Raw genomic sequence first — 26,890 nt, 5'->3', positions numbered from 1 at the left:
AACACTTGCTGGAGAGAATCATTCAATCAACTACCAAGTTATAAAAACAGGCAGGGGTATCAAGTCCTTATGTGCGTCTCTGTACATGTTCCATCTAACTATTCTGATCCTTTGTTCTTCACTTAATATTATTTTCTCACACAATGAGGTAGGTGGGGCCACCCACCATCCACTCACTGGATGTAGTAATGCTCTTGGATGACTACCCTTTCCTCTCTTTCTTCCTTCTTTCCTTCCTTCTTCTTGTCTTTCTTTCCTTCATTCTTTCATTTTCCTTCTGCCTACGGGTGACTTTACACTCCTTCTTATGTCCTTCTTTCCTTCAATCTTTCCTCTTTCCTCTGCCTATAGGTGACTCTACACTGAGTGACAAGCCAAATGGTTTCCTGTACACCAGGAAACCACTTACTGTGTTGGGTGTTCCATATAACCAAATTATGGTACCTGGTGGTTTAGTGGGTAATTACAGTGCTCCAATCAGATTAAGCCTGTGCAGGTTTATATCCAAGGGGTGGTTGGGGTTTATTGCTCGTGTAATGCCACTCAGCGATGAGTGAGGCTGGTCACCTTCATCTTAAACGTCAGGACCAACCTGCCTAGTCCCGGGCTCCTACATTCCTCATGGGGCAACACAGGATTGGATGATGATGATGATTCTCACACATTCATTTACCACACCCTTCTTAGCCTACTATGTCCCCACCAACCTTCAAACTCATTCACATACGCTTTTCTCATCAACCAATCTCCAGTATATCCACTGCCTCTGTTCAGTAAAACCATACTTATGTGGCACCCTCTCTGCTACCCTTTTACTAGACTTCTTTAATACATACCTTTCAGATGTCAATGTTCCTTATTTTATTCAAACTACACAATCCACACGTATTCCTAAACGGTTCAATTTCAACTTGGCTTACTCCTGACTTCACATACATGCTATATCAAACTCTCACATGCATATAACGTAGGCACTATGACATCATACCATCTCCATACTCAGTCCTCTGTTTCACATTAAGTCATTCACAGCACTTGCCACATTTCGTCTTTAACCCCTGTATTACCAGCTTCTTTTACACAGCTGCCTCTCTTTTCTCTAATTGTACCAAGGTGCTTACAATTATTCACCAGTTCAAGTCTTTCTCCATTCACCAGCACATCACACTAAGAGTACCATTCTTAACAACCATCTCAACTACATATATATTCAAACTCAGACATTCACAAAACTCTGAACCATTCTGTAAAAGATCCTGTTCATTACTGGCAAGCAGCATATAATTTGTTTACAAGAGAATTTAAATAGTCCACCCTTCACCATTCATCACTAGTCTCACCCCACTGCCATTATTCTAGTTTTGACCCACATAATCCTGGATACATATACACTGAACAAGTATGGGGAATCACATACCCTTGTCTCACTCCAACAATAACAATGAGCCACACAAGTCAGCACATGGATTTCTCCCCCACCCCACTTAAAGTTGCCATTTTTTACATGAAACATACTCAATTCCTGCTTACCTTCCTTACTGCCTCAGCAGTGATGGGCTCTCCTTGCTGGTCAATAGCACCCTCTGCTACAAGAATGATGTTCAGACGCTGACCCATTGACCTCTCCTATTATACATATATTCACGCATTAAACATCAAGCTCAAATAAAAACCTTTGAGCAATGATATAGTTCATTTTTGGAACATCAACTTACATAGTAATCTGTAGCAAAGTATCTCAATTATTTTATGCATTAAGAATCATCTGCTGGAGAGAATACCAAACAATTCTTGAGGAAAGATATAATGAAAAATAAGTAACCACAATAATATAAAGCATGACCAGATACAGAAAGCAATAATACAAATAACTGCTGAAGCAACAACAAACAAATAAACAGAAAAACCAAATAATCTTCAGTATTAAATAACAGAGGTCACTAAACACTGGATGTACTTTGTGCCTGTATATTCAGAAAATGACAATATGATATTTAACCACTGTATATCAATTAAATGAGTGCCTCTCAAGCATGATAAACAAAATTCTACTGCAAAGCTAAACTTCATTGTCTGACAAGCAAAGAACTAAGGCTCAAACTGTTCTTACAGTTCTGTACTGCATGTTCAACACAATCCAGTACAGTCCTGTACTGTGTTTCATTTGCTGGGTGGATAATAAGTTTCATAATGCCTCCAGATGAAAGCCATCAATAACATGTTTTGATTTATGAAGTTACACTATACTGTCCTGTATTTCAACGCAAAGCTTGCAGCATTACACAATACACTAGAAGCAAAGTACCACATTCATGCACCATATTCTAGCATTACAAAGAAGGACTTGTTGAAAGACTGGTTTGATTCAGTGATGAGATGCAATAATACAGTATAAATCTTGTTAGTATAAATTACATTTGCATTCAGCAGACAGGTAAGTAGTATATCACATACAAGCACAAAACTCTGGTAATCCTTTGCTGTCAATTAATGTAAACTTAGCTTTCATCCTTTCTTCTTATTACTGTTGGCCATACACAGGAAGGACGACAAGTATTTCCATTTTTTGTCACACACACAAAAAAATAATAATAATAATAATAATAACCATTACAAGTGAAGGTGAAATAATAGAATAAGAGGTTTTTACATGAGTCAAAAACTAATCTTCCTTCAAACAGAACCTAAGACAATGCTACCAGTGTCTGCCACCAAGAGGTTTAGTAGTCAGCAATGAGATCATCTGAACAATCCATTCATGTTGTGCAGAGAGTTCTGCATCTCCAGTCTGTCTGACAACACATTAAACTTCCTCACAAGTTTTAGAAGGTTTGAAACAGTGCTGTGTTTAACAACTGGTGTGTCAGCCCAATAAGCGAACTATTCTAAGGGATGCCAAAGAGAAAAGGAGCATACAGAAACAAATTCTCAGGAGGAAAAGTATGTTAGGAAGCTCCTATTGGAGAAAAAAATAATTTCTTAATTTTCAATATTTTTTTTTTTTTTTTCTGGAAGCTTGTTTGACACATTAAGAAAGATGCTCCTCTCCCTATTTTCATCACACAGAAGAGCATGGAAGTAAGGTATTCATCTCAACATAGCCAAATATCAAGATGTGTTAGGCTCACTGCTAACATCTCAAACTTGTCAGGTTTTCATTATGATTTTCTGTGCTGGCATCTTGCTGCTGAAATGGCCATGGCACTTGCCATTCATCCAATCAAGTGTTGGCTTACTGTACGGAAAAGCCTTCCTCACTGCATAAAATGATGTTATGACAATTTTGCGAACAACAGCCTGCCATCTATCTTGGGGAAGGGCTGGTCTGACAAAACTGGAAGTACAATACTGTATATGCATCTTCCACTATTATGAACTTTTTACAGATATATTAGATTACAGTTAAAAATAAAAAAGGAAAGCCTGACATTACATAATTATGATTCAAGACAACCAAATCTTGCAACATGAAATATTTATGCATATAAATGAAGCTTGATATACTGTACAGAACACAATATGCAGTAGTACATGTAAGCATCAGTTATAGCCCCACACTTTCAGTGATAGTGCACCGAATCAATGAGAGATGAAAGTCTGGTAGGTTAATGGACAGTTATAAGATGAAAGCAAATTCTAACATCTATTTATTAACTAAATTATGTACTCAATTATTTTACAATAATAACATGATTATTAGGTTATGGTCATAAACAACTTCTAAATACCATACTATACAGTAACATTAAGGAAACACGGAAACATATAAAGACAATTAACAAATGAAAAGACTTGTAATCCAACTGTAGAATGGCCCCTAAGAAGTGAATAACTTAAAAATACTGTCATGCAGAGAGCACTCTGAAACTGTCATCAAATGACAATATGCAACAGAATTGCAAAATTGGCTGTCTCCCATAATGAAGATCTTGCAGTTTTTTACAAGTATTTTGCAATGGCTTGGACAAGATGCACTAACAAATATAACCACTTACATTTGAATTGCTGCAGCTACAGTAAACTCCCATGAATTTCATATAATATTAAGGACAACCATGCAGATATAAGTCACACTACTAACCATGACATTTAATATCACAATGTGACATACATGGAAAATGCCTCAATTAATTTCTCTTGGAAGAAACAATATTAGCTGATTTCAGTAAAGATCCAATGATTAACTAAGGTTAAGCATAAATGTGTGATAATATTTAGTTTTTAACTGCATATCTCATAAGAGGGATTCAGACTGGCGGGAAGCAAGTGGGTGAAACTGTTAATGTATATGAAGGACTAAATCAATGAGAATTCAACCACCACATATATTGTCTAAGAGGGCCTACTTTGAAGAAATATCTCTCGCCCACAGAACGCTAATCAAGGTAGGGGTGCCGGGTCATAGGGTCATGATATGTGGCAAACAACACTGACCACATCATTAGGTATCAGTTGTAATAGGCATTAATTCAGTGTTTCTTAGCAGCAAGTAAAAAGATTAAATTTATACTCAACGATCATGACTGCACTGAGACTACACCTTGTCAGTAATGATTATACAGTATGTATGTATATATTCATACATATAGAGGTGTATGATATGTAGGAGGACTACTGGGCCTTGGGAGCAGGCTGTTAAGCCTATGCCCAGAGTTAAGCACATAAAATATATATATATATATATATATATATTATATATACAGTACTCTCGCGTTCAACACAGTAATATTGTCATGCATGGGTCCCGTGTTGGACCAAAAACGTGTTGGACAAACAACAGAGCTTATGGGGAAAAATAAATTATGTCAGCAACCCTGGGAAAAGTCGTCCTAAATACCTACCATATACCTATACATTTATTGGTACTACTGTAATTATAATAAATGGTGCTGTACTATGAATGATAACTAACCTTTTAGGATAGTGTTGGTGGGCTTGTTGGGAATGGAAGGTGATATTCGAGGCTGTAGGTAGTCCTACTAGGTCCCTGGAGGATGGCTGCTGGCGTCACTAGCAGGTAATGGCTGCTGCTCCTCCTCAACCTCCCTCATAAAGCCTTTGAAATTCCTCTCCCCTTTCTTCTGCCTCTCAATGAATTCTAGCTTGGTGGCCTGAGGGAGGTGCTGCCGCTTCTTGGGGTTCTCAGAAGGCTTCCTAGGCATCGTGAGCAGGGTAAAATGCAGTAGCAAGGGCAGAAAATGCAGCAAGAAAATAGCACTGTCCAATGTGATTTATGCGACTGAGTGGTGCTGTGGCGGGGAAATTTAAACAAAACATCACGTGAGAGCAGAAGTGTTTTTAATTGGGCGACATCACGATCACGTCACAACAGCAGGCGGGGGAGGCTACTTGATCGGAAGTTTTGATTGGCTGTCAGCATCATGGGAACGTCCAGTATGATCGTGTTGGACCGGGGGTGATCGTGCTAGAGGCGAATTCTGCGGATTTCGCCCACTTCTTGGAACTCCATCCATTACACTAACGCACTCGTTACAGTACTTAAATCGTATTAAATCGTACTAATTTTTTGCTCTCCGTGCTGGACGCGAATCGTGCTGGACAAACACGTGTTGGACGCGAGGGTACTGTACATATATATATATATATATATATATATATATATATATATATACTGTATATTATTGTTACTGGTAGGCAGGGGCACTCACTATCCACTCACTCAATGTAGTGCTGCTCTCAGGTGGCTGCCCTCTCCTCTCTTCCTTTCTTCAATCCTCTTCTGGCTAACTTTCCTTCTTCTTTTCTTCCTCTTCTGTCTTACTTTCCTTCTTTCTGTCTGTGGGTGACTCTACACCAAGTGACAAGCCAAATGGTTTCCTGTACACCAGGAAACCATTTACTATACTGGGTGGCAACCAAAATAACCAAACACAAGTAATGCCACTCAGGGATGAGTGAGGCTGGTCATTCTCATCTTAAATGTCTGGACCAATTTACCTAGCCCCGGGCTCCTATGCTCCTCATGGGGCAACACAGGGTTATGATATATATATATATATATATATATATATATATATATATATATATATATATACATATATATATATATATATATATATATATATATATATATACATACATATACATATATATATATATATATATATATATATATATATATATATATATATATATATATATATATATATATATATATATATATATATATATATATAGATGTATGTATACACACACACACACATGCACACACACCGCTCGCTGGCGCAGTGGTAACGTTCTCGCTTGCCATCTGGTAGACGGGAGTTCGCGCCTCGCTCAGGTTCCGAAAAGTTTCACTGAAGAAGTGGGTGGTTACTGTCCTCCTCGAGCAAGGGGACGGGTGTGTGGGTGTGTGAAGGTCACAGCCTCACCCTTAGATCGGACTATATGAGCTCTCAGCTCCCTTCCGGGAGGGTAAAATGCTGACGATCACGACCATCAAGTGATCCTGACCGACTCGGTGAATTACATACAAATGCATCCACTTGACCACCTGTTACGATATACAGATCTTAATCCAGGATATCGTGGATTCAAACACTTTTGACAATGACTGAATTTTCTTCTCATACACTTATGAGATGTTGGTTTTTCCTTAGAAAAAAATCCTTACCCTCTCCCCCCTCCCTCCCACCAAAAAATAAAATAAAATAAAATCATACTAATAATTCAATAAAATGTCCACCAACAGTATTCTGAAATTTGCAAGAGAACAACTCACACACGAATGCAGCCATCAACATGTTTGGCCATCTGCTGCTCTCTTCACCTGTTCTGGTGTGCATTCTTTCTTTTGCTGTTTACTCTTCACTGCCCCTCCTCACTGTACAAGGTCTGTCCAAAAAGAAACCAATCTTCTTAAGTAATGCACCAACTAGCAGCTGCATTGTGATTGCGACGGGAGTCAGCATTGTGTAACGGCAACTTTGAGCTTTAGTCAAACACTAGTTGCATTATGTCACGTCACTTAGTCATCGAAGTACATATGCTTATGTATACAGTGATCTCTGTTTCTGCACGTAAATGGTACTGAGCATGGTGCGTGAAATGAAAACACACAATAACAAAAGTACAGAATTTACATGATTCATCCTAACTATACCAGGCTACCCAAGTACAAGCACAAAGTTTCCCTTTTACAACAATTTCTATCTATCTATCTATTGCCAGACGCCTCAATCCCGTTTGGGGTGGCCACAAACAAATCGCCTCCAAGTCGCCCTGTCCCCCGCCATTTCACTGCCCTGCTCCCAACTCACACCCCCCTCTCTCATATACCTCTCCACCCCATCCCTCCATCTCATCCTCGGCCTCCCCCTCCCTCTTCCCCCCTCCACCTCGCTCACATACACTCTCTTCGTCAGTCTTTCACCCTCCATCCTCTCCACATGGCCAAACCACCTCAGTGTGTTCCTCATAACGCTTCCTATCACATCCACATCCACACCACAACGCTCCTTTATATCCTCATTCGTCAGCCTGTCTCTCCACGTGACTCCACAGGCTCCTCTTAAATAACTCATTTCCACTGCTCTTACTCTTGACTTGTGTCCTTCCAACAATGTCCAAGCTTCACTTCCATACGTTAGAGTTGGTATCACAATACTGTCATGTAGTAACTTTTTCACTTCCATGCTCACTTCCCTGTTTCTTATCACTGCTTTCAAGGAACCAGCAACCTTTCTTCCCTGCTGTACCCTTTCAAGCACTTCACCCTCCAAACCTCCATCCTTACTCATCACACTACCCAAATACTTAAACGTACTCACATTTTCCAATTCCTCACCATCTAACCTCGTTGCACATTCACTAACTTCACCTCTCTCAAAGACTATCACTTTACTCTTCCCTACATTCACCTTTAGGTTCCGTTTCTTACATACTCTCTCAAACTCATCCACCAAGCCTTGCAGCTCCCCTTCGTCTTCACTCAACAACACAGTATCATCTGCAAACAACAGTACAGGGAGTTTCCAAACACTATCCTCTCTCACCAGGGCCACTCCAACATCCACTACCCTACCTTGTACCTCTTTTATTACCCCATCCATGCACAGACTGAACAACCATGAAGACATGACACATCCCTGTTTCAACCCAACTTTCAAAGAGAAAAATTCACTTAGTTCACCATCTACACGCACTGCAGCCTTCGCACCATCGTACATACTCTTCACAGCATTCAACAACTTCCCATCTACTCCATATATTCTTAACACTTTCCACAATCCTTGTCTATCCACCCTGTCATATGCTTTCTCCAAATCCATGAAAGCCGCATACAACTTCTTTCCCTTCTCTAGAAACTTTTCCACTAAAGATCTAAGAATGAATATCTGATCTACACAACCTCTTCCCTTCCTAAAGCCTCCCTGTTCTTCTCCAACTAATTTCTCTGTTCTTTCTCTAACTCTGTCTATAAGTATCCTACCATACACTTTTCCTATTATACTAAGAAGACAAATGCCCCTATGATTACCACACACTTCTTTTTCCCCTTTTCCTTTGTACAAGGGAATAATTATACCTGACTTCCAATCCTCCAAGACTCTACCTTCCTCCCATGCCAATCTGCACATCTTCCACATCCATTCTACTACTATCTCTCCCCCATGCTTCAGCATTTCACCACACACTCCATCAATTCCTGGGGCTTTCCCTGATTTAACTTTCTTCATTGCTTCCACAACTTCTATCCTACTGATTTCTTCCTGTCTTCTCACCTCCCTCCTTCTCCCAGCCATTCCCCAGCCACTTATACTCGCATTACTTCCATCCTCTACGTTCAACAATTTACACCCACTAAATACATATACTGTACATTGCTATGGTAACGGAAATACACACAGGAAAGGTTAGATTAATAGAAGGTGATGAAATGGGCACAAGAAAGAAGAAACACATACCTCCAGCACATTACAATCTTCTTTACCTTCTACTTTCCTCATGAACTTTGCATCATCTGCAAACAGACTTGGATAACTGTTCATTCCATCCACCATATCATTACATAAATCAGGAACAATACAGGTGCCAGCACCGAGCCCTGCGGGACTCCACTTGTGACTTCTCTCCACCCTGAAACCTTGCCTTTTATTATTGTCCTCATCTGCCTGTCTTTCATGAAGTCTCTCATCCACTCGACGAGGTTTCTCTTTAGTCCTCCTGTGTGCTCCAATTTCCACATAAGTCGCTTATGGGGTACGTTGTCAAAGGCTTTCTCCAGAACTACGTACAAACAATCCACCCAACTCTCTCTCTCCTGTAGCACATCAATTGCCCTTGAGTAGAAGCTCAACAAATCTGAGACACATGACCTTCCATTTCTGAATCCAGACTGACTTTCTGCAACAATGTTCATCTCCTCCAGATATAATATCCATCTATCTTTCAAGATTCCCTTGCACAATTTTGCGACCATGCTGGTCAGAGACACTGGTCTATAATTCAGTGGTTCTTTCTTATTCTCTCCTTTGTAAACTGGTACCAAACTGGCCCTCCTCCATTCCAGGGGCACTTTCCCTTCTTCCAGAGAACACACAAACTGCCAATCTGGTCTGCCATTTTTTTTTTTTTTTCTGTGTGTGTGTGTGTGTGTGTGTGTGTGTGTGTGTGTGTGTGTGTTGTTATATGAGAAGTCTGACTGGTTTGACTGACTGAACATAATTTAAAAATCTGGCGGCGCAACTGCCTGAGTCATATGCTGCCGGACAGCAAGATAAAAGATGCCTCAAATAAAATGTGCATGTTTAAAATAAAGTTAATACTCATTTCTAGAAATAAAAGCACTGCAAATAATCAAAGAATAGTTTATAAAATATCAATTACTTATAGAAGTGGAAGGAGGAGAGTCTGACTAGAACAGGGAAGGTTCTGTGTCAGCAAATCCAGTGTTTGTCCCTTGGCCTTTGATTGATGCTGCTGCTGGAGCAGGGCATTAGGCAGGATGCAGTCAGGGAAGGCAGCGGTTGTGCCTGGGTTGAATGCTAAAATGTTGAAGGCCTCAGGAGAAATAGGAGTAGGCTCAGTTACTGATCTGATCAAACTGACTGTATGCTGATGACTTGGTGCTGATAGAAAAGAATGAGAAGGAGACAGGAAAGATTTAAGAAAAGGAGAGATGAAATGGGTACAAGGGTTTAAGAGTAAAAGCAGATAAAACAAGAGTGATGATATCTAGGGCTGATGGCAGTACTGTCATGGCAGAGAATGACCAGGTGCAGTAGGGTGTTTCACATTCTGCAGAGTGTTCATATTGCTTGTGGCTGTGATCCATTGTCCCTATAAATGATTCCTGCAAAATCTCTCAAAAACTGAAGAGGATTTTGAGGTCGCACTCGTCTGCCACATCTGGGCTGGTGATACGGTTTTTGGTTATCTCTGCCGATCATGACTCAGGAATTCGCCAAGCCCAGTCCACCGAAGTTGGGCAGTCAGCGAGTGCCGTTTCAGTGAGTTGCTGGTGAGGTGGTGTCATGGAAAGTGCTTCACGGGTAGGTTCTTGCATGGTGTGTGCAGTCTTACTACAGTTGTTTGAAATTTTGTCAGTATTATTGCACATTATCTAATCTAGTTATCTAGCTAAGTTAGTTATCAAATATTTACTGTTGCCTGATTGCATTTTTCAGCTGCCTGATAACACTACTTCTGGCTTTATCTACAGGTCAATTGAGGTCATGTCTCATGGTGCGTGGCTTGTCAAGACAGCCCCGCTTCCAGGCTTTCTACGGTCCATCTTCCTTCCAAACAAGATGTTTTGCTTGTTTTTATGTGGCATCATAAGGACCAGAAGGCACCAATTTCAAATGCAGCAAAGGTGGTTTTGGAGAAACAGAAGGAAGTGTGGAGGTGGGCAAACCTTCCTGTGAAAATGGAGACCAACCTGAGGATGCAGATTAAATGATTCCATGAACAATACATGGCAATGAGGAAGGAGGCAACGAAGAACACATCAGCTGCTAAGATGAAGTGGGAGATGTGGAAGGGTGACCTGAAGGAAATATTCAACATTTCACCACCTGACGTCATGGAGGCAAGAATCCCAGGGGAGGATAAGGAGTTCCTTCGTCAGCAGGAGGAGGACTGAAGGGGCTGTTCCATGGCAGGAATAAACAAAGTCCACACTGCTGCTGCTGCAAGGAGAGTTTCCCTGGAAATGTTAAAAGCAGCAAGAAAAGAAATCACGAAGATGAATTGAGTGCCATGTTCCAGGAGGTGACCTGGGAAGGGGGACTGACATTGTCATAAAGTGTCATCCTCTGAAGACAAATCTGTTTCAATATCGTCATCTCTAAAGACACCCTAAAGAGGGAGGATGAAGAACACCATGAGTCCTGCCTTGACGACCACATGGGACGGAAATAACCTCTCTGATCAGCAGGCAGTGGCCAACTCTGACACATGTGCTTGCAGTTTGGGGCTGAATGTTATGCAACTGTTGGCTTTATACTCACTGTACACCAAATGAGGAGAAAGAACCGAAAATTGTTCGCTCAAGAACTCAAACTTCAATTTTCAGGAATCTGCCTCCTCTGGTTCTTCACCGGGATGGAAAGAGGCTCCCCACCACTGTGACTGGGAGGATCTTGGCAGACAGGATAGCTGTGTTGACAAAGGGAAAGAGTTCAAGAAGATACTCCACATCCCACTGACAGCAGATGGAACCTGACAGAAGCCAATCTGAGATGAATACAGCATCTCAGAACGGCTTGTTAGACTTTCCTTCGACACGCCCACTGCCAACAGTGGGATGCTTAATTGTGCCTGTGTTCAAACTGAGCAATCCACAAAAAGGCCACTCCTTTTTGCTTCCCTGAAGGCATCGCATTCATGAACTGATCCTGACAGACGTCTTTGAGCTCTGCTTGGGTCACCAAAGTGCCCCATATATCCCATCTTTCAGGAGGCTTTGGGAATGATGGAACAACATAGACCGGATGAGATTCAAAACTGTGACCATGAGTACCGAAGATTCACGAGGAGACTAGGAAAAGTGACATTGTGTTTTTATGATGGAACACATTGACAATGTTCTCGGCAACCCTCATCCACATGAGGACTACGAAGAGCTGTTAAGGCTCTGCCATCTGTACCTTGGGGAAGAGATATAAGAGCGAGTTGGTGTCAGATTTCAAGCAACAGGTCCATACCATCAAGCAAGATGGATGGCCATGGCAATCTACACACTCAAGATCGTGCTCTTCACAGACCAGGTTGATCTGATGGCCACAGATGGTAAGGGCTGATGACAGTAGCAAAATTTGTTTGCATTATCTACATCAAGTACTGGCACGAAGCTATCATACCAAGCAGGGCCCCCAATGATGATCTGGACTTTCTCAAGGGCCTCCTCAACTACCCAGACCAAGCGGTGGCATCAGTGGCAGAGAAGGCCCTTCGACATCACCTCTGGTATCTCAGTGAGGAAGCCATCTCCCTGGGCTTCTTCAATGACAGACTTGAACCAAAGATCGGACAAAGGATGCTGAAAAACATTTGCCAGTCAGCCAGGAAGTGTCTGAGGGGGCTTGGAGGGAAAAAAAAATCTCAGCATTTCTGCCACTGACACCCTGGATAGATTTGTGATCAGCCAAATGAAGGAAACGGAAATGCTAGGGTGGCTGACTGCTAAGGCTGGAGTTCAGCAGGAGGTCCCTGAGGCCATCTATGCCCCCAGCCTCAACGACCTGGTCAAAAATTTGAAAGTTGTAACTGATGCTGCAGAACGAGGAATGAAATGATCCTGTGGCTCAATGCACGATGCAAGGATGAAGAGCAGAAACAGTTCCTTCTAAAAATCATGCACAGTGGCAGAAACATGATTCAGAGGACAAAGGCAGGAGTGGCTCAAAAGTTTACCTAACTCCATTTGCGTCTCCAATGAGACTGTCGTTTTGCATAAACTTCACTAATAAAGTTCCGCTTTTTGTCATTGTTTCTCTGCTCCCGTAAAAACATGCCAACAAGTGTGTCCCTTATATAAATGGTCATTGTTAAAAAAATTGGTAGCAAGTTTGTTTTACTCAAATGGAATAAGGAACCGATCAACATGAAATGCTACCATAATTTTCATATCTGTGCTTTATACTAATGAAACACCCTCATCTGTAGTTTACCACAGGTAACTCCATCTTGTGCTGTGTTAGTGATGAGTGAGTGCATAAGAGATGCGAAATAATGCTGATTTTGTGTGTGCAGTGTATCAGGGAGAGCATGTACAGACAGACAGGTGTGAAAGGATAGATCTTGCTGGAGAGTCTCTTCAGTGTGCAGAGAAATTTCATTATTTGAAGGACACGTTATGTGTTTTCGGTGTGGCTAGAGCCAGCTCTGTGGCTAGAGTGAGGAGTGGTTAGAGGAAGTTCATGGATATGCTGCCCCCAACACTTAAAGGAAACTCCCTCTATGCTAAGAGATCCTTGTATGCGGCATGTGTTGTGGAGTGTAATGCTGTATGGTAGTGAGGACTGGGCAGTAAAGGAAGAAGATATTTGTAGAATCAAATGAACAGAAGTGATAGATGTGTTGCGTGTCCTTGAATGCAAGGCCTGGGAGGGCTAGAATTAGAGAGGAAATGATGAATGGAAGGATGGGACTTGAATGTGCTGGTATTGTGATGAGGAGGTGTAGACTGAAATGGTTTGGGCCTGCTGAGAGGATGGAAAATGAATATTGGGTGCAGAAGGTGAGGAGTGTAAACGTCAAGACTATGGCTGCAAGAGGCAGACCAAAAAAAGACCTAGGATGAGGTCATACAGCATGACCTCAGGGATATGGGGCTGAATAGGGAAGCTGCCAGAGATTAGGCAGCATGGAGAGCCATTTTTAGGGTGACCAAGGGCAATGCACATAAGCATGTTGGAGCCTTTGTAAATGATAAAATACAATGAGTGCGTTGTTCCAGATGACTGGCTGAAGAGTGTAACTGTAAATCTGTCAAAGCAGAAGGATGATAACCTGGACAAAGTATATTATAGAGACATAAAACTTCTGGACCAGAATGTGAAGGTAAAGGAGCGTTCTGAAAGGTATGATAAGATAACGGGTGAATAGAGATAAGATGCAGTTTGGGTTCATGCCAAGCAAAGGAACCACTGAAGAAATATTCCCTGTCCAACAACTTCAGAAAAAATTATACAAGAATGAAATGGGAGTTATAGTTTGGTTTTGCTGATTTGGAGATGGCCTTTGACAGAGGTCTTTGGGAGGTAGTGAAGTGAGCAATGAAAAAGCTTGGGATCAATGAGTGGCTGGTTAAAGTTCCTAGGACAATGTATGAGGGTGCCTGCACCCAGGTGAGGGTGAATGGAGATTTAAGTGATGAGTCTTTCCTGAATGTTGGCATGCATCAAGGTTCAGTCTTGAACCCCTTATTGCTTATTATGATGATTGAAGCTCTTTCATGTGACTTCAAACACAGATTCCTATTGGAGATGTTGTATGCTGTGGCTTGGTGTTGACTGAAAATGAGGGACAGACAGAAGAATGAGCTTAAGGGCCTTCAACGAGAAAGCCTTCAGTCGACAACCAACCCTGCGGAATCTTGAGAAAAGCTGTGCTCACAAAGCCCCAAGGTGGCCAAGGGAGACAATGCCACCATTCTGTGATGTATTAAGTCCAGAGATCAGTCATCTTTCCATGACTGCTAACATCATAAAGTACCAGTATGTGACGTAATTAACAGGTGGGTTTTGCATTTAAAAATTCTCCAACCAAGAGGTTTTCATCTTTCATCTTTTCTTCCTCCCCATAGCATCCTTCACTGGTCACATGCTCTTACATCCATGTACAGGAATAAGTAGCCTTCCCAATAATGCCTTGGGAAATGCAGGGCCAAGCTGGTATATCGAGAAGATTCTCTGAGAAATGTAGGAAAGTGAAATGGTACTCTTTTCACACAAAACCTGAGGGTGGTTTCATGATTTCTGCTGCACAGGTTAAATGCTTGCACACCCAGTGCTTCAGTTCAGTGGCTGACTGATCTGTGCCCACTTACATAATTTCACTCATTATTAACAGAATGTGATTAAGAAGACACTTTATGGATGTCTTTACTATCTCTGTCAAAGGAGAAAAAATTAACCGTTCTTTAGGCAAAATTCTCCTTCATAAGCCTTCCCTCCCCCCACCATGTTTAGATGGTGGAAGCCTCAATAACACTGTCTACAACACATCAATACATTCTGTAGTGCACTCATACATGAAATGGACAATGCTGTCTCCCCTAGTTACCCAAAATGGCTTGGAGCACCCCTCAGCTTGGATCAAGGGAGATTTTGAAGCTCCCCCCACTCACTATTTTTTATTTTTTCAATGAAATCTTGAAGATAATTTTGCCACATAATTTGCCACAAGGGTTTGGGAAGTAATTCCATCTTGTACAGTGTTTGTGACAAGTGGGTGCATAAGAGATGTAGCGGTATCACAGGTAGACTGCAAGATAATGCTGATTTTATGTGTGCGGTGTCGGGGAGAGCAGGTGGAGATTGTCAGGCATGAAAGGACTGAACTTGCTGGTAAGTCTCTTGAGTGTGTGGAAGAGTTTTGTTATTTGGGAGACATGTTATGTGCTAGGGGTGGGGCTGGAGCTAGCTCTGTGGCTAGGGTGTGGAGTAGTTGGAAGAAGTGCATGGACCTGCTGCCTCTCCTGGCACTGAGAGGGCTCTCCCTACATGCTAAGGGATCTTTGTACACAGCATGTGTTAGGAGTGTAATGCTGTATGGCAGTGAGACCTGGACAGTAAAGGAAGAGGATATTCGCAGGCTCAAATGTACGGAAATGACAATGATTAGGTGGATATGCAGTGTCCCTGAATGCAAGGCCTGGGGGGTGCTAGGTTTACAATGGAAGAGTTGAGAGGTAGGGTGGGACTGGAGTGTATTGGTGTTGTGATGAGGAGAGGTAGATTGAGGTGGTTTCGGCATGTGGAGAGGATGGGTATGATAATTAGGTGCAGAAAAAGAGAAGCATTAATATTTGGGGTGAGGTTGCGAGGGGTAGACCAAAAAAGACCTGGGACAAGGTCGTTAAGTGTGACCTCAGGGTTAAGTGGCTGAACAGGGAGGCTGACAGAGATTGAGCAGCATGGAGAGCTGCCATTAGGTGACCAAGGCCGACGCATGGAAGCATGTTGGAGCCTCCAAAAACGTAACGAAACGAAACAAAACATGGTGGAGTTCTTTGCCCCGGTCAGTGGCTGGACTGAGAGGTTTCCAACTCCAAAGTGCTTGCTGACAGTTAAAAGCAGCTAATATCAGACACATTTACATGTGCATTTAGTAACTCCATACACAGCAAAATAAATATTTGACTGAAAATAAATACATCTTTTCTTTTTTCAGTACGTCAAAAAATACACAATACGCTGAAACCTATGTGATAAAATCTCTCTTGAGAGAATAATTTCTTGTTGTGCGAATTAGCTAACAAAGTATAGAACAACACTCATAACAATGACTTGCATGGAAGATTCCTGGCAGAATGCTAACAACTATACAGTATTAATTCTTGTGTGTGCTAGAGTGGCGAGAAATGTTACTTAACAACCAAACAGTGAACATCAGTGATGATATTTGAGATTTCCACGAAAAACTTTTATGACGAAGTTCTGTTACAGAAGATGCAGTCTTTTGAATATATTAGGTACACTAGGCTTAGACTCTGGTAAGATTTCATCATTCATTCATCATCCAATCCTACGTTGCCCCATCGGAAGCATAGGAGAATGTCAAGAATTGCTGCATAGTTCAGATACACAAATAACAGTGAATAATAAAAGGAATAATTCATTTCTATAAATTAAACAACACTGAAACGAAACCATTACCGTAAGTGTTTGTGCCCGCGAATAATTATACGAAACAGTATTTCTTAAAAAATACACTACTTTGATGGGGTTAACTAAGGATACAGGAAATTAAAAGGTTATGAGTGATTATTGTTGCCTATTATAATAATAAATTACCTCTAAGTGATCATACAATTAATACTGTAACCAATCTACAAACCACATGTATTAAAATTATGCTCTCACTCAGTTACGTGAAATTACACAAACTCTCATATTATCTCTAAATAATTTTCATGGGAGCTTACTGTGTCCAAGTAGCACAATGACGATGAACAACACATGCTTCACATCCATTAGGCCAACATAAATTACCGATTCCAGTTTCTTGCACAGGTGATCTGGCCAGTCATGAACCGGTGGAAACTCCGGAATAAACATGAAGTCTGCTTCACAGGCAATGCTAGCAGCCAGACTCAGATATCTAGAGTTAGGGTGTTGGGAATTTCAAGGGATCGATTTAACAAACAAAGGATTCAATTAAGGTTATTTGCAAAGAGTATTAGTTTAGTATATTGGGGATATATTGACAAAAGGGATGCGTTTTCATATGAATAAAATTTTATGTTAGTGGGATTTGACAGGGTGGAAGAGGAGAGATATTATCATTATTAAAAAAAGTTTGTGACAACAGTAGTGCAATACTGTAAGCAGACTATGGGTGAAAGATAGTCTCCTCTCTCCTGCAAATATGAATACAGCTGCAGTGACTATGGTTGTGGTGCTCTAAACTAAGGAGTGCTATTTCCATGCACTGCCACTCAAATACCTTCCCTACATATCCATCACAGTAACAATGCAGCTATAGGAGTAAAAGAAATAATAAGCAGCTATTTGTACAAGCAGGATTTCAAAAGCAACTAATAATATCCTGAAAATAATAGAAACATAATGAAAATTAAGAACTATTATAAAAATATATAATAAAGGAAGTCTCCCTTGCCTGCTGCAGTTTATTACAGACTTTTTCACCCCAGTTCTCTGGAGGAGGATTCTCAGGAATGAAAACATAGTCTGCCTCAGAGGTCAGTGCAGCTACTAGAGCAAGATATCTGAAAAATTTGGGGCATTAATCTTTATACCACATTCTAATACAATTGCAAGTTTTCCCCCCATTCAGAGAGGTCTCCCCTAAACTGAATACAAGTGTCAGGCATTAGCTGGAACAGTATCCATAATAAATAAATAAATAAATAAAAAAACTCATCAAATTTCAGGGCTTAACTGACACTGTTTCTAACCTCTTTAGTATGAATGGTCACCTATAAACTGAATAAAGCTCTCTGGCTTTAACCAAAATGAAATACAAGTCATCATACTAAAGAATTAAAAACATTTTGCTCAGTATAATATCTGTGCTGTGTAATCTTCACTTTGCATGATATAAAACATGAAAATAATTTAAATCAATACAATATGCACTACTAGCAATTAAAACACAAAAGTGCTACAGGTGAACAGTAAATAGCTTGGTGTATACACCATCGCTACACTGTACTGTATGTATTTATGCATTCTGTATGTATGCATCTGTATGTATGTATGTACTGAAGTGGCTGGCTTGCACATGCCAGACATGGGTAAGTGGCTCCACCAAAGATGTAAATGTTGTGCTTCATGGATCCTGAAGAGCAACATATATGCAAGGATGAGGAACATTATTTTTTATCATGAGACGTGACCCACTTCCACTTATACTTCATGCACTAGTACACTACAAGTGTGGATGGCTCTTGGACTACAGGGTGAAAAGGGTGATGATGAAATGGTTATGTCTGTGAGTAATAAACTTTGTGTATGTGTGTATGCCATCAAAGGGATTTCAACAGGGTAGGAAAATCTGAAAAATAATGAAAGGCCATTATAATGCATACTCTTAAATATTCACCCCAGATGGGGCTGAATCCAGGTCAGAATGACTGAAAGATACAAGAGCTACTGAACTGACCACCAGAGCCCCTAAGAGTGGTGTACACTGTCATATTAAATCCAATTTATACTATAGGACTGATGCCATGGTATTACAATAACTGAAATATATTAATCTGATATACATATTTACACTGCTGGCCTACTCTTAATCTATTACATATTGGACAATCCAAAACTTTACAAAGTAAATAAAAAGATAAATCCATGGGGTGGTTGGAGTTTACTGCTCATGTAATGCCACTCGGGGATGAGTGAGGCTGGTCACTCTCAACTTAAATGCCAGGACCAACTTGCCTAGCCCTAAGCCCTTATGCTCCTCAAGGGGCAACACTGGATTATATGATAATGATGACGTTGATGAATAAATAGAAGCTTCTTAAACTTCAAGCTACAGCACAATAATCACCTTCGTAACTAATGCACAATTATTCTATCTGTCTGTTGCCAGACGCCTTAATCCTGTAAGGGGTGGCCACAAACAAATCGCCTGCATGTCGCCCTGTCCCCCGCCATTTCCTTGCCCTGCTCCCAGCTCACACCCCCCTCTCTCAAATACCTCTCCACTCCATCCCTCCATCTCATCCTTGGCCTCACCCTCCCTCCCCCCCCTTCCACCTCATTCACATACATTTGCCTTGTTAGTCTCTCACTCTCCATATGGCCAAACCACCTCAATGTGTTTCTCCTAACACTTCCTATCACATCCACATCCACACCACAACGATCCTTCACTTCCTCATTTGTCAATCTGTCTCTCCATATGGCTCCACATGCTCCTCTCAAATAACTCATTTCCACTGCTCTCACTCTTGACTTCTGTCCCTCCATCAAGGTCCAGGCTTCATTTCTATATGTTAGAGTTGGTATCACAATACTGTCATGTAGTAACTTTTTCACTTCCATGCTCACTTCCCTGTTTCTTAGCACAATTATTGATTGTGCTGATATCTGGACCCCATGCTTTGAGTAAAACTGTTTCATTTTGAACGATGCAGGCCTTCATGAGGATGGAAGTGCTTGAAAGGGTTCAACAGGGAAGAAAGATTGCTGGTACTTTGAAAGCTGCGACAAGATATAGAGAAGTGGTCATGGAACTAAAAAAAAAGTCGCTGCATGATAGTACTGTATTGTAATTCCAACTCTAATGTATGAATGCAAAACTTGGACCTCATTGGAAGGACACACGTCAAGAGTGAGAGCAGTGGAAATGAGTTATCTGAGTGGAGCATGTGGTCACATGAAGAGATCGACTGACGAATAAGGAAGTGATGGAGCATTGTGATGTGGATGTGGATGATAGAAAGCATTTTGAGAAATAAATCGAGGTTGTCTGGCTATGTAGAGAGGATGGAGAGCAAGAGACTAACAAGAAGAGTGTATGTGAGTGAGGTGGAGGAGGGAAGAGGAAGGGGAGACCAAGGATGAGACATAAGGGATGGAGTGGAGAAGTATATGAGAGTGGAGGTGTGAGCTGGGGGAAGGGTAGCAAAATGACTGGGGACAAGGTGACATGGATGGGATTTGTTTGTGGCCATCCCTTACAGGATTAAAGCATCTGACTATAGATAGATAGACAGACAGAGCTTAGTTCACAAGGTCATCTCATGTCCTCTCATGTTACTGCTGAGCTGACTGGCACAGCCTCTAAGTCAGGGCTATTCAACTGGTGGCCTGCGGGCCAAATTCGGCCCTTGAGTCGTTTTTGTTTGGCCCTTTGACTGACTCAGTGGAAAGAAAATAAATAAACCAACAAGCATAAAACAAAAAGTTTTGCATTTTTTTATTAATTTATTTAGTGGAAAATGCAGACACAAAGAATATATGAACTTCTCATTTCTTTCAGTGAATAAGTGTTTAGATTGAGGGAAGAAATACTGGTAAAATTATATAAAGCCCTTTTGTTAATCTGAGTTTCACAATTCAGCCCTACTTTTAGAATAGTTGAATAGCTCTGCTCTAAGTTGTCCATTTTATCACCATCACTCATTACGCACTCACACTTACCTCACTATACCTGCATAAAAAAAATTCAAATGTTAATCTATCCAAATACACACTGAACACAGGAAAAGCAACAATGATTAGCTTAAACTGAAGTTCATAACAGACTGTACGGAAGCAGGGTAGACAGATATTATCAACTCGCTTCTCTTCCTGTCATCATCTCACTGACAGCTTTATGCCTGCCTCTCAATATAAAAAAATGCATAATTAACTGATAAGACTTTAATTTTAAAAAACACATACACACACCTTCATTCCCCTCACAATAAAATAAAATCAGCTGTTACATCATGGGTAACACTGACCTCTGCACAATGCCTGCCTCACTCGCTACACATAGATGTATGCATGCATGCATGCACACACAAGCACATGGTCACATACACACACAAACACATGCTGATCTCTCAATACAGCTGTACTTTATTACTCACAATATGAGGATCACTTTATTCTCTGCCAAATATTCATATCTATTCACATTTAATTGGCATCACAGTACCATTTCCATACTGCACCACTTCATAATCTCTATTACCTGCTCTAGTGATGGATTCTCTCTCTCTCTCTCTCATATATACTTAAAAGATTCACTAGCTGGCTTTTCTGGTGTGCTGCAATGGGAATTTGGCAGGAAGTGCATATCTACAGTATGTACTATACTCAATGGGAAATGTGTTTGGGTTGGTTTGCATAGGTCTCTAGGCACTGGGGAGGTTAATATCCACATATCGGGATTGCCTTTGCCTGAATACAGGGGTGGTTACTGTACTCTGAAACTACTTTGCTATACTTGCTTTTTCAATGAATTATAAACAATCTGTGAGTCTGTTATATAATTACCTCTTTCAGGGCATGTTTACACAGTCAATTACCATATATGGCAGTCATGCATGCACTGGATCAGCAGCATGGGACATAGCACAAAACTGATCAATGTTCAGTGGACTGTACGTGTCCAAGGAACTGCCACAATGCTGATACCGGTTAGTTGTGACAGACTACTGGGTAAAAGGTTCATGGCCTCCAGATAGACAAGTTTGCAATGTACTGCTGCACTGTTGTATATTTTGGTTGTTGGAATGATTATGGGGAAATATAGAAGGAAACAGACTATGTGGGTGAAAAAGTGGCATGTCTGTGGTGTGGCAAGAATCTTAGGTGGCCACACAACACTCAGGATCCCATACATGACTGTTGCAAAAGGGTTGGTGGTTCATTTACTGTCTACATAATCAGTGCCTGAGCACTGTTTCGATACCATGCATCAAAAACATGCTCTAACACTAATCATGTAAATTAGCCTTTGAGGTTTCAGCAGCAACAATAGTAACTAAAAAGTCAGCAGCCTACAGAGGGATCTGCAATTTTCTGCTCCCCCCTCTCCATTTCATATATTCTATCTATCTATCTATTGCCAAACGCCTCAATCCCGTTCGGGGTGGCCACAAACAAATAGCCTCCATGTCGCCCTGTCCCCCGCCACTTCACTGCCCTGCTCCCAACTCACACCCCCCTCTCTCATATACCTCTCCACCCCATCCCTCCATCTCATCCTCGGCCTCCCCCTCCCTCTCCCCCTCTCCACCTCACTCACATACACTCTCCTCGTCAGTCTTTCACCCTCCATCCTCTCCACATGGCCAAACCACCTCAGTGTATTCCTCCTAACGCATCCTATCACATCCATATCCACACCACAACGCTCCTTTATATCCTCATTTGTCAGCCTGTCTCTCCATGACTCCACCGGCTCCTCTTAAATAACTCATTTCCACTGCTCTCACTCTTGACTTGTGTCCTTCCAACAACGTCCATGCTTCACTTCCATATGTTACAGTTGGTATCACAATACTGTCATGTAGTAACTTTTTCGCTTCCATGCTCACTTCCCTGTTTCTTATCACTGCTTTCAAGGAACCAGCAACCTTTCTTCCCTGCTGTACCCTTTCAAGCACTTCACCCTCCAAACCTCCATCCTTACTCATCGCACTACCCAAGTACTTAATCGTACTCACATTTTCCAATTCCTCACCATCCAACCTCACTGTACATTCACTGACTTCACCTCTCTCAAAGACCATCACTTTACTCTTCCCTACATTCACCTTTAGATTCTGTTTCTTACACACTCTCCCAAACTCATCCACCAAGCCTTGCAGCTCTCCTTCGTCTTCACTCAACAACACAGTATCATCTGCAAACAACAGTACAGGGAGTTTCCAAACACTACCCACTCTCACCAGGGCCACTCCAACATCCACTACCCTACCTTGTACCTCTTTTATTATCCCATCCATGTACAGATTGAACAACCATGGAGACATGACACATCCCTGTTTCAACCCAACCTTCAAAGAGAAAAATTCACTCAGTTCACCATCCACACGCACTGCAGCCTTAGCACCATCATACATACTCTTCACAGCATTCAACAACTTCCCATCTACTCCATATATTCTTAATACTTTCCACAATCCTTGTCTATCCACCCATTCATATGCTTTCTCCAAATCCATGAAAGAAGCGTACAACGTCTTTCCCTTCTCTAGAAACTTTTCCACTAAAGATCAAAGAATGAATATCTGATCTACACAACCTCTTCCCTTCCTAAAGCCTCCCTGTTCTTCTCCAACTAATTCCTCTGTTCTCTCTCTAACTCTGTCAATGAGTATCCTACCATACACTTTTCCTATTATACTAAGAAGGCAAATGCCCCTATGATTACCACACACTTCTTTTTCCCCTTTTCCTTTGTACAAGGGAATAATTATACCTGATTTCTAATCCTCCGGGACTCTACCTTTCTCCCAGGTCAATCTGCACATCTTCCACATCCATTTTACTACTCTCTCTCCCATACTTTAGCATTTCAGCACACACTTCATCAATTCCTGGGGCATTCCCCAATTTGACTTTCTTCATTGCTTCCACAACTTTTATATTAATAAGGCAAATTGAGATGACCAATAACGCAAATACATACACCAATGAGAATAGGATACAAAAACCCACACTGGCAGACGAAAAAATATGTATTCCAAACAGTTTCGGCGACAGCTGTCGCCCTCTTCAGTGGATCTACAGACCAAGAGTGGTGACCACTCTTGGTCTGTAGATCCACTGAAGAAGAGCGACAGCTGTCGCCGAAACTGTTTGGAATACATATTTTTTCGTCTGCCAGTGTGGGTTTTTGTATCCTATTTCATTGTCACGATAGTGTGACTCTTCAGCCACCAATGAGAATTTTGCATTGGACACTACTGTACTTCCATGAAAAAACAAACAAGATATAAACATTATTTAAACAATTACATGGGCCCAAATAATATACAATATAATCTGATGGATAGGTAAGGAATCTCCTACTTAATATGTAGCCCCTATCCTAAATTAGTTTCAATAACCAAGATGTAACTAAACCAGAAAGAAATTAAGTCAAACTGGTCAACGATTGTATTAAACCTAATGAGAGGATAGTCTCCTAGCACAGTAATTCTCATGTCAATGTCAAAGCTGTACAGTACTCTCTCATTATCGACATTATTATTTTTTTTTTTTTTTGGCTCCAACTATAGACGGATTTTTTTTTTCAGCAGAAAATTATTTGTTAATTTCCAAGGCGGGTGCTGGCAGTGTCTTCTCGCCAACCTGCTAGTCACCCGCTTTCAGCTCTACTCATTTCCAGTTATGCATCTCACTCTCATTATCATCATCATCATCATCATCATCATCCAGACCTCCTTTCCCACCTTTAGGCAGGGCAAGGAGTAGCAATGTCCAGATAGCCCAAATTTGCCCAATCCAATGGGCCACGCTTCTATTCACTCACCATTCAAGCCTCCAGAATCTTGGCTCTATCTGATATGCCAAAAACATTCACCAAGTTCCGTAGCTTCACACAAACTTATCCGAAAGAGTCAATCTGGACAATGTCACGTTAAAAAGGGATGCCAAATCCCTGATCATGCGCTTCTCCTCACAACAGTCATCCAGCCAGCTCGATCTCTTGTCAGTCCCCTAGCCTCGCCAACTTCCAAACCTCTCTTCCTCACACACTCATCCACCATATCCCTCCACCTTCTCCTTGGTCTACCTCACCACCTCCCTCCTTCAAATTTACTCAGATATACCTTTTTCACGACTCTGTAGTTATCCATTCTCTGTCTACTTTGTTGTATGCTTTTTCCAGATCTATGAATGCCATAAACACCTTACAGTCCTTCTCACAAGCTTTTTCCACTATCTATCTCACTGCAAATATTTGATCCACACATCCTCTGCCATTCCTAAAGCCACTCTGTTCATCACTCACCAGGACTTCTGATTTCTCTCTTACTTTCTCTTTGATAATTCTTCCATATACCTTCCCTACCACACTGAAGAAACTTATGCCATGATAATTCTTGCACTCATTTTGCTCACCTTTATTTTAGTACAGGGGTACAATCACAGCCTTTTTCCACTCTGCTGGCACATTTTCACTCATCCACACCATCTTACAGATCTCTAACTAGCACTTCATTCTGCTCTCTCCACTACACTTAATCATCTCTGCATACACCTCATCAACCCCAGCTGCTTTCCCATTTTTCAGCCATTTCACAGCATGCTTCATCTGTGCGAGTGTTATGTTTCCTATCACTGCATTCCTTCTCTGCACACCCCCAAAAACAATCATGTTTACAGTGGTTCTGCTCTCTCTATTCCCATTCATCAGGCTTTCAAAATATTCTTTCCATCTGGTCCTTATTCATCCCCATGGGTTAATAATCTACCACTGACATGCCTACTGCTCCTTCTTTGAAAATAATAAAATGTTATGTAAATATGCATGCCAGTGTTACCAGCCTGTCTCCTTAATGTTACACTGCTTATGTAGGCTACCTAGTCATCGTTTTTTTGTCTCACTTCCACATATGCACCTCACTCTCACTTTTGATTTCCATCTATTTATTGCCAGATGCCTTAATCCAGTAAGGGGTGGCCACAAACAAATTGCCTCCCTGTTGCCCTGTCCCCCACCATTTCACTGCCCTCCCCCAGCTCACACCCCCTTCTCTTATATACCTCACCACTCCATCCCTCCATCTCATCCTTGGCCTCCACCTCCCTCTCCCCTCCTCTACTTCACTTACATTCTCTTTGTCTCTTCCTCTACATCCTATCCACAAGGCCAAACCACCTCAACATATTTCTCCTAACTCTTTCTATCACATCCACATCCACATCCACACCACAATGCTCCTTCAATTCCTCATTTGTCAGCCTATCTCTCCATGTAACTCCACAGGCTCCTCTCAAATAACTCATTTCCACTGTTGTCACTCTTGACTTGTGTCCTTCCAACAAGGTCCAAGCTTCACTTCCATACATTAGAGTTGGCATCACAATACTATCATGCTGCAACTTTTTCACTTCCATGCTCACTTCCCTATTTCTTATCACTGCTTTCAGAGAAGCAGAAATCTTTCTTCCCTGTTATACTCTTTCAAGCACTTCATCCTCCAAACTTCCATCCTTACTCATCACACTAACTAAGTACTTAAATGCACTCACATTTTTTATTTCCTCATCCTCCAACCTCATTGTACATTCAGTGACTTCATTTCTCTCAAAGACCATGACTTTACTCTTTTCTATATTCATCTTTATATTCCATTTCTTACACACTCTCTCAAACTCATTCACCATGCACAGCAGTTCCCCTTCCTCTTCACTTAACAATACAGTATCATCTGCAAACAACAGAAGAGGAAGTTTCCAAACACTGCCCTCTCTCATTAGGGCCACTCCAACATCCACTGTCCTTCCATGTATCTTTTATAATCCCATCCATATACACAGTGAACTACCATGGAGATGATACATCTCTGTATCAATCGAACACTCAGACAGAAAAAATTCACTCAATTCACTATCCACACACACTGCTGCATAAGCACCCTCATACATACTCTTCACAGCCTTCAACAACTCCCCATTTGCTCCATATATTCTTAATATTTTCCACATTCCTTGTCTATCCACTCTGTCATAAGCTTTCTCTAAATCCATGAGGGCTGCATACAACTTCTTTCCCTTCT

The 26,890-nt window shown here is 41.3% G+C and overlaps 1 protein-coding gene across 3 annotated transcripts in view; it reads right to left on the bottom strand.

Annotated features, from left to right (window-relative positions):
* Positions 1-26,890, bottom strand: part of Pfk (ATP-dependent 6-phosphofructokinase) — a 141,709-nt gene that overhangs the window by 72,017 nt on the left and 42,802 nt on the right. For all 3 annotated transcript variants that reach the window (XM_080270833.1, XM_080270834.1, XM_080270835.1), the window contains exons 6-7: positions 17,812-17,920; positions 1,531-1,626 (exon numbers count right to left, since the gene is read on the bottom strand). In XM_080270833.1, the coding sequence (XP_080126959.1) occupies positions 1,531-1,626; positions 17,812-17,920 (205 nt within the window). The remainder of the gene's footprint in view (positions 1-1,530; positions 1,627-17,811; positions 17,921-26,890) is intronic.

This window comes from Coenobita brevimanus, chromosome 43, assembly GCF_032717465.1.
Source record: "Coenobita brevimanus isolate Jiangsu-jjx chromosome 43, ASM3271746v2, whole genome shotgun sequence".
NCBI lineage: Eukaryota > Metazoa > Arthropoda > Malacostraca > Decapoda > Coenobitidae > Coenobita > Coenobita brevimanus.
This window is presented reverse-complemented; position numbering and strand designations above follow the sequence as displayed.